The sequence below is a fragment of the Neomonachus schauinslandi genome, chromosome 11, assembly GCF_002201575.2.
Source record: "Neomonachus schauinslandi chromosome 11, ASM220157v2, whole genome shotgun sequence".
NCBI lineage: Eukaryota > Metazoa > Chordata > Mammalia > Carnivora > Phocidae > Neomonachus > Neomonachus schauinslandi.
The window spans coordinates 50,409,505-50,418,795 of NC_058413.1; the positions used below are offsets into that span (position 1 = coordinate 50,409,505).

At 47.6% G+C, this 9,291-nt stretch overlaps 1 protein-coding gene across 1 annotated transcript; it reads left to right on the plus strand.

Annotated features, from left to right (window-relative positions):
• Positions 1 to 3,212: 3,212 nt before the first annotated feature.
• Positions 3,213 to 8,691, plus strand: LOC110576433 (olfactomedin-4-like). Its single transcript, XM_021685635.1, has 7 exons — positions 3,213 to 3,281; positions 4,086 to 4,148; positions 4,392 to 4,544; positions 5,474 to 5,596; positions 5,788 to 5,941; positions 6,329 to 6,488; positions 8,031 to 8,691. The coding sequence occupies exons 1-7, from the start codon at positions 3,213 to 3,215 to the stop codon at positions 8,689 to 8,691; spliced, it is 1,383 nt and encodes a 460-aa protein (XP_021541310.1).
• Positions 8,692 to 9,291: the final 600 nt, after the last annotated feature.

Consider the following 9,291-nt stretch of genomic DNA (forward strand, 5'->3'; position numbering starts at 1 on the left):
AGGTGGAAAGGAACTCATTAGGAATGGGCTCAAGGAACTAGGTGGAAAGGAACTCATTAGGAATGGGCTCAAGGAATAATACAAGCATTGAAAGTCATAATTGCAATTTTATATAATATGCATTGGGTATTCACTGTTTCAAGCAACATTGCTTTATTCATTTTTTATTGTTTTTTTTCGGTGGAAAAAAGCATTCATAATTCAATTCATATACTTTAGCCAAAACTGTTTTTGATGTGGCCTCCTCTCCATGGAGAGTCTGTTCTATTGATCTTCAGGTCATTCTCTGGGTTGATTCCACTGATGTGATTGTTACCGAGGCATCTCCATGGCATGAGGTGAGCTGAGGATCCCTCTACTCTGCCATCTTCCCAAAAGTCCCAGAGGTGTTTATATATTTTACTTATCCTTACAAGATTGCTGTAAAGTAGGTACATTTATTCTTACCTCCGTTTAGGTAAAGGAAATAAAGGCATAGAGGAGTTGAGTATCTTGCAAAGTCCCACAGCTGGTATGTGACAGAATGAGGATCTGAACCTAGATAATGTGGCCTCGGAGTCCACTCTAGATCCTAACCATTGTGTTGAAGTGGGAGTACATGGGAACAAGAAAAATGGACTGGCGTCCCTCTCACTCCCACCTCCTCCGCAGTCTGCATAGGGATCACGAATTCCGATTAAACCAAGGGTCAAAGTGCTTAATTGATTCCCACCAAATCATATTACAGAGCTGGGACTGAACACTTGTTGCCGGAGCTCAGTTCTTGACTCTTCCACTCTGCCTTCTTTCTGTGGTCCTGCTTCCAGCTGCATTTAATGTTCCTTGTTCTGCTCTTCCCTGAGGGGAATATTTGTCCCTCAAGCCCCTTAGGTAAGACACAGTCTGTGAGCCCCTCTGAGGAGAAGGGGGCACTCTGAGAAGGATCAAGAGGGCAGGAAGAGGGAGGACACGGGCTCTGGCTTGGAACCCAGGGGGACGAGGCAGCAGATGGAGGGAGGTGTGTCTCAGCCTGTGGCTGGTTCATGCAGGTCTGTGCGTCCCCTGGGCCCCAGTGACTCATGCCAGGAAGAAGGTGTGCATGTGTAAATGGAGTCAGAAGGAGGACCCCCTCAGAGTGGGAGTGGAAGCCCAGGTCAGATGAGCTGCCGAATCTGTGTGAGTGGCGGAGTAGCTTCTCCTGCCCAGAAGAAAATTGCCGTTGAGTGAGAAACAGGGCAAGTCTTCCAGGAGAAGAAACAGTCTTGGACTGGGATGCAGGAGATGTTGTTCTTCGTCCCAGCTGTGTGTGACCCTAGCCTTTCTGTGCATTGGTTTCCTGATCACAGAAAGGGGCACAGACAATGGGATGGCTTTGCATGCATGGGCAGGTGGGAGAGCTACAGGGCCCCAGGCCATGGTTCAGAGACAGTCTCCTGCCTGAGAGCTCAGGGGGAGCAGAGATCCTCCTGCCACCTCCCTCAGCATGTCCCTTGTGAACCCCTGACTCAGAGAGGACACTGGGCTGTGTGAGGTCTGGAGATGAGACAAGGGTCCAGGTGGAGAGCAGAGTGGTCAGTGGAAGATGAGAAGCAGCCCCTTGTCTATAGCTAAGCACAGAGCAGAGTCCAAAGTTGGAGGTTTGGAGAAGGTTCTCAGCCTTGTCTTCCTCCCCTTCTCTTAGCCTATGAGAGGAAGTAGAAGGAGCAAAGTTGTGGACTGTCGACGTGGACCATATGGAGCAGTTTCCCTGGAATTTTGCCATAAGGAAGTATGCTGGTAGGGCCCCCACCCTGAGTTCAGGACTTTCTCATGGGGCCCCTGCCCGGTACAGGTTATGTTTGCCCTGTGGTTTTTGGGAGAGACATTCCCAGGCCTAACTGAGTCAACATCTTTCTTTCCTAGGAAAGGCTGGGTCTGTCTTGTTAATCCTGAAAGGATGTTCTCAGGGTTCAGAGGAGCCCAAGGGCCCCCAGAGTGAGAGAGGCAAGACCAGACCTCGTGACTTGGCAAAGCCATATTCTTCAGAAGGAAGTTCTGGTTTCTAAACCAATGAGACTAATTTGGGGAAGTCTATCCTGGTTTATTACCTGATTCTTCTCTGCAGGAATCAAAATGTGGGGGTGTGAGAGAAGGCCCAGGAGGCCGTGCTGTGGAGATGCCTGGAGCAGACACAGAGCATAGGATGCTTGATAGACCCCTACCCACCACCCCTCCTCCACCCTGGGCCACCCTATTCTCTGCTCACCTGTCCCAAGTTCCTCACTCCCTGGAACAGCTTAAAATACCAAATGCAATATCTCATGAAGTTCGTGGACATAACTGTGGTCTTCAGGCAGAGCACGGAAAGCACATTTTGGCTTACATCCTTTTGGTAGGCTGTTCCTTATCCACCTAAACGCAGGTAAGGAAAGTTTGTTCACCTCCACCATTTTCACCTACACTGCCATAGTGGCACTCGGCCCCGGTCCCTTTCACTCCTGCCCAACCTTGATGGTCTGCTGTGTTCTCTGGGTGATTAGAACTTTTCCGAAAAAGAGCCACAAAGCTGGGTCAGGGGATGAGTGTCTACACTGGTCAAAGAAGGAATTAATTTTCATGACCAAGGTACTTTGAAGTATGATGAATAGAGCTGGGGGGAGGGATGTCAAAGCCATGGGCAGCTAGGACAAAATACTAGACAAATTGGAAGGAATAGGCTTTTTGGGAGAGTAGGTGAGTGGCCTACTCAAGTTTGAGTGGCCGGCACTAGGAACACTGAGCTTTGACTCAGGAAGCAACTTTTTCTTTTCTTAGGATACATCAGATGAGAGGCCAGAGGACTAGAGACTTGACAAGAAGATATTGGGAAGGGGCTTTCTTGAAGGACAGGCAGTGGAGGCTGTAGGCATATGGATCTCCAATTAGCAGATCCATTTGAATAGTGGTGTGGGATGGAAATGTTTAGAGTGCTTAGAACAGTGAAGAGGACAGACTTCTAGGTGTGGGGAGGGCACATAGCTGAGAGAGGCTCTGTCTGTGTAAAAAAGTCCCTTCTACCCCATCTCTGGAAGCACAAGTATGTCACAGTCCTCTTTTTCCCACGCCCCACCCTGTCCCTTCCCAACCCCTCTCACATGCTCAGTCCTTTCAGATGTTGAAATCTATATCCCTCCTGCTGAGACCATTCACTGGGACCAGAGATAAAAGCTTAGGGGAACTCAAAGGTCTTGCTCCCCTCCTGTAGTAGGAGCAAGATGCAGCCTGCCCTGGCCCTCTGGATACCCTTACTGCAGCTGCTCCTGGTGCTTCCTGGACAGCCTCAGGTACAGCCTGAGGGAGGAGGGATCTCAAACAGGTGGGCTTCGGCCTAGCTTCCCTCATCTCTCTGACCTGTTTCAAGAAGTCCCAGGTTCTGAGAGAGTGAAAGTGGAGAGACCTAGGGATGTCTGGAAGGGGGATAGGATGCCCAGTCTGCTCTGATTGTTGCTGGGCTTGGGTAGGCTTAGGGTGAGAGAGGGAAAACAAGGATGAAGATGAGAGAGGAGGATTTCAGGGCTGTCCACCCTGCTCTTCTATGAGGCATCACTTTCTGAAGAAATCTGCCACCCTTTTCCTAGTGAAGGATGCTGGAGCTGAGGCAGGCCAGCCTGGGCTGTTGTAGGCATGTGTCCTTTGCTTCAACATCCCCAAAAGCTAAACCACTGGGCTGGAGTTGCAGACTGAAGACATAACCTAATTAACTCCCATGGCCAGAAAAACTAGTGTGGGACGATTCACAGGACAGGAGCCACACATCTTGATTCTTGAAGAATCTGTAAGGAAACCCCAGCTGTTTTATTTATTTATTTTTAAACTCTCAGAACCTCTAGTTTTCAACTTAAAATGAAGAATTCAAGTCATATGTTGTCATGTTCTTGTGAGCGCTAAATATCAGTCCAGAGTCCAGTGCCTCACAGTGTTGTTCATATTCATCTCCCTTCTTTGACAATTTGGAACACTCTGTTCCTGCTGTCTTCACAACAAAATGAACTTGTGGGAATCTACTCAATCTCCAGAGTAGAGGTACTGTATCCCCTAAACTGGTCCCTTAAGACTTCTTTTCAGATCAGCTTTCCTCTTTTCCACAGAGCCTCAAGGAAGAGTCTACTCCCAGTTCTGTGAACTGTGACCAGAACCAGCCAGCGTATGAGGTAGGTGAGGAAGGCCCCGCCTCTAGGAGCTGGAAGGGGGCCGTGCGATGTTCTGGGAAGTCAAGGGAAGGGTCACTCCAACTCATGGCAGAAGGAGAGTCAGTCATAGACAACCTCCTGTGCCAAGAGAGCTCTTCTCAGACACTCCAGAGTAGGGTCAGCTCTTCTGCTTCATGTTCCTAAACAGCACATTAGGACCCATGTTTCATCACACTTAATGTGCCCATGGCCTTGCCTTTGCAGCTGGTGAAAAGGGTGCCAGGTTCTGTGGATGAGGATGGCCTGTGCCATTGTGTAGTTCACCTGCCCAACAACCTCATGCCCATGAATCAGCTGGAACAGCTACAGAGTATAACCCGGGTGCTCATGGACAAGTATGATCAGGAGCTATCCAGGGTAAGCACTGGAGCTATGGGCTGGGGCTGGCAGTTATAGGAGCACATTCTCTCCTGGATCCAGTATGAGGATGAGCCGGGGTGGTAGAGAAATTGCTAAAGGAAGCATAGCCCTCATCTTTGAGATGAATCCTGAGTATGAAGGAAAAATTAGGTGTCGTTCTTGGGATTCTCAGTGGCAGTCACAGTACAGAGAGGCTTGTGTAGGATGTGCTTCCTCCATTAAGAGGACAATTCATGGGTATAGGTGCAGTGGGAGATGGGAAGAGGTTTTAGCAAAGGAAGAGGAAAGTGGGATGGCCAGTGCAAAGGAGACGGAAAAGAGTTGGAGTTGAGTTAAAATAGGGGCAATATCTGGAGAGTCTTGTGGGCCAGGCTGGTGAGTTTGCCATCAACGCTGTAAGTAAGGCTGAGTGAATGGAAATGTGACATCCACCCTGTGATGTGGGCAGTAGCTTTTCGGAATGGGTACTCGTAGAGCCCTGGGGAAGGCTGATGGTAGAGGGCCTGGAAGCTAGGAGTCCGTCCATTCATTTACTCACCAAGACACTCCTGAAAGTGTGTCTGTAACCAGGAAAGGGGAAGAGAGACTGGGCATATGGGGGAAATAGTGATTTTTCCTAAAGTGAAAAGAAGGACACGAATGTCCTAAGCTGTGAGATGGAGATAACACTAATGCTCACCTCAATGGCTGTTAATGGAACAAATGAAAGTGACAGATCTGAGAGTATTTTGTTGGCTGTGTGGCACTGGGGGGCATGTAAATGGGAGAAAGAGCCACAGGTGTTGAGGTTTAGGGGCCCTGTTTGTCCATTCCCCCGCACCCAGGTCAGTGAGTACGCTCACACCATTGAAGGTCAGGATAACCAGGTCCTGGAAATGAACCGTGCCCTGAAGCCCAGGAATCCCATTGCTCTTGCTTCCTCCTAGGAGGCCCCAACATACAACTTGCTGCGCCTGGAGCTAGAGGGAGCACGGGAGTTGGTGACCCAGCTTATGGCCAAGGAAGGAGGTAGTGAGACTGAGGACCTCCTCTCTCAACTCCAGAGCCAGGTACATGGGGATAGATTGGAGAATCCCTCTCCCCTCCATAGTCTCCTGTCTTATTTAATCTCATAAATTTGATGATTTCCAAAATCACTTATTTCTGGGGAAAAAAGTCACTGAGCTGGGCAATATGGGAGCCTCACTTCCGTTCATAGGAACAGTCCATGACCCATATCCTTGGCATCTCGTTTCCATAGGTGGCTAATGCCAGCCTCAAACTCAAGCTTCTGGCTGACTCTGACCAGCGCAGCCTCCGTGCTTACCGCCAGGAGGTGGATGTTCTTGAGGGCCGGCTCAGCGATTGTGAGAGGGAGAAGTGGCAAGAGGCCTCTGGTCCACCCCTGCCCCCTGGTGAGGCCTCAGACTGAATTTATTAAGATCTCATCTCCCCAAAGACCAGATTTGGGAATAGGGGATTGGTTATGGGGTACTGAGGGTTGGGCAGCAAAGGTCTTTTGCTTCCTTGCATGCTGCATCACTAAGGGCTGCAGACTGAGATAGGTACACTCTCACATACAGGCATACTAGTATGTACAGATATATATAAACACACCTATAATCAGACATGTGCACTATCCTCTATTCGTGCAAAGTCACACCTGCTTATATAGCTCTGCATGCCCTCAGGCAGACAGACACATGCTGAAATGCACACATGGCTATTACACTTTCATTGTCCTCTCCCTGTGGGTTGTGTGCTTCACTCCTAGTTTCTACCTTGCCTGCTCTCTTCTGTAGGTTCTTGTGCCCACGGAGGCCTCCAGAAAGTCAGCCGACCCCTTGTGGTACAACTCAATTGGAGAGGCTACTCCCATATGGCAGGTGTCTGGGGTCGAGACTCAGCACCCGATCTAGACTCTTCCCTCTACTGGGTAGCTCCTCTGGGTAAAAATGGCAGGTGAGTTCAGGATGGTTTCTCTTTTGCAACCAGGTTTATTCCAAATGTTCCCTACCCTACCCTAATGGGTTTATTTGTAGCCCCAGCAGAGCTTCCTCTCTCCATTTTAGGTATGCCCCTGCACAAACTTAGCCTAGGCCTGACAGGCCACCTCCTAGAACTCCTCTCTGGATTAAGGAGGACTCAGATGGCCCTGAGCTCCTTCACAAACCCACTGTCCGAAATTTCCAATCCGATCATAATCCAAACTGGTTCTATCTATAGCCTGATCTTATTTCAAGAGCAAACTCTTCTCCACCTGGCCGTCAAAATCCTAGCTTCTTCTGAGAACAGTTTAAAGGGTGAACTTGACCATACTTATGACATGGACTCAAACAAAGCTGAGTTTGAATCTCAGTACTTAGAGTGAGCTTGGAAAATGCATTAATGTCTCAGACCCATTCTAGCCATTTGGAAAGTGAGGATAGTTAAATTATGAGAATATCATGTGAGATTCCGTAGAAAAGTGTGACCAGTATAATGGGTGCTAGTGGATGTTTTTTTAGATGATAAGATTGCTAACTGAATCCATGAGTAGATGAATGAGCCCTTCAATAATCTGGCAGCCTGGCTAGGCAGCTAGGCGCAACGCACAGGCAGGGGGTTTAAAGTCAGTCTATATAGGACTATGAGAAAGATCTAACTGAGTAGGAGATTACAGGAGGGTAGGATGAACATGGCTTGAACCTATCACTGAAGGGCCTCAGTGGAAGATCGTCTCAGATAGTGTTACTAATAACATTGCTCCCAATTCCTACAGGTGCTTTGTAGCAGGTGAAGCATATTAACATGACTTTGCTTTTTTAATCGTCTCAAAATCTCTGTGGGCAAGGCAGTACTTACCAAGGTCAAGCAGTGACAACACTCAGAATTCAGGGATAATTTAAAGAACTTTCCAAAGTGATCTCATGAGCACAGGTCTCCCCAAATCCACCTCCGAACTGTGTCCCACTCTGGGACACCAATGTCTCAGGGGCAGGTGGAATGCCGTGGAGTCTAGGTATAGAAGAGTCTCCATAAAGAAGAAAAGAATAATAGCTATCCCTTGATGATTGCTTACTTGGAGAGAAATATTCTACTAATTGGTTTATTAGCATTATTTAGGTCAGTCCTGATATCAATGAGATAGATTCTTTTGTTATTCTTTTTACAGATTTTAGTTATGAGCTGAGTGAGTGACTTTGAGCAAATTACTTATTCTTTCTGAGAACCAGTCTCCTAGTCTGTGGGAATACAACCTAAGTTCTGGTGCTGTTGCTATAATTAAATGAGATAATGCACTCACAGTGTCCATGAGGCATTGTTGAGTTTGATGTCAATGTTATTGCTGTTACTGATTTTTTTTACAGTTGTTTTTTGTCCCCGTATATTGTAAGTAAAAGAAGAGAGATTACAAATCAGTTCTGTTTGATTCCAAAGCTCCCGCTATTAATTAGAACACTAGCCTGCTCATTTTTATTAGCACTGTGTGCCTTGATGATTCTGGTGTGGGGCTTGGCCTAGGTACTTTGACTACTACCGGCTGTACAAGTCCTATGATGACCTGGTACTGATGAAGAACTATGTGGAGAGGACAATGGGCTACGGTGATGGCAGCGGTAATACCGTGTACGAGAACTTCATGTACTTCAATTACTATGGCACACGTGACATTGCCAAGGTGAATCTCTCCTCCAACACCCTGGTGCTACGACGCCCATTGCCCAGTGCTACCTACAACAACCGCTTCTCCTATGCCGGTGTGTCCTGGAAAGACATAGATTTTGCTGGTGATGAGAAGGGGCTGTGGGTGCTCTATGCCACTGAGGAGAGCAAGGGAAACTTGGTTGTGAGTCGTCTCAATACCAGCACCTTAGCAGTGGAGAAAACCTGGCGCACCAGCCAGTACAAGCCAGCCATGTCAGGAGCCTTCATGGCCTGTGGAGTGCTCTATGCCTTACGCCCACTGAGCACCCGCCAAGAAGAGATCTTCTATGCTTTTGATACCACCACTGGGCGGGAGCGCCGTCTCAGCATCCCGCTGGATAAGATGCTGGAAACGCTACATGGCATCAATTACTCCCCCTTGGATCACAAGCTCTATGTCTACAATGATGGCTACCTGATCAATTATGACCTCAGCTTCCTGGTGCGGAAGCAGAAACAATCAAAACCACCAGCTTGAAAACTCTCTTGGCTTCTTCCTGACCACATCCTGTCACACCTGAGAAATCTTCTAGGCCCTGAGACCCCTGGGGCAGAGTATTGGGAGAATCATGTCCCCCTTCTCATAACTCCAGATGAATCGTCCCCCACAATGGCCATCACTCCTACTGATTGAGAAATGTTGATTATATCTTTATCATTGATAATTCTGTAGAATTGATAATTCTGTAGAACTGATAACTCAATCCTTACATCAAAGTTCTTTTTAATAATGGCCTACCTGGATTTGATTGTGGTTTGACTGGGAAACAAACACTAACACTAACAAACACCTCTTTACTAGAATCCTAGAATTGTAGGCGCAGCATTCTAATTTTTAAAACAAATCTATTCTGTGTTTCGAAAACCAGGAATCCAGCTTTGACAAATATAAAATTCCATGAACTAGGCTTAAGATGATAAGCCTTATGTTGAGAGCCTCTGCTCCCAGTGCAGAGACCAGGGCAACTGGTCATTAGAATGGGATATAGAAGCCCCCTTTATTATCCTCAGCCTCCTTCAGGGTACCTGGGGAGTAAAGAGGCAGTGTCTTGGTGTGAAAATCAATGTTTCCTTGTCC

Coding starts and splice junctions, on each gene's coding strand:
- LOC110576433 (XM_021685635.1), top strand. CDS start 3,213: ATGCAGCCTGCCCTGGCCCTCTGGATACCCTTACTGCAGCTGCTCCTG. Junction 3,282..4,085: donor TGCTTCCTGGACAGCCTCAG/GTACAGCCTGAG, acceptor TCTTTTCCACAG/AGCCTCAAGGAAGAGTCTAC. Junction 5,942..6,328: donor TGGTCCACCCCTGCCCCCTG/GTGAGGCCTCAG, acceptor TCTCTTCTGTAG/GTTCTTGTGCCCACGGAGGC.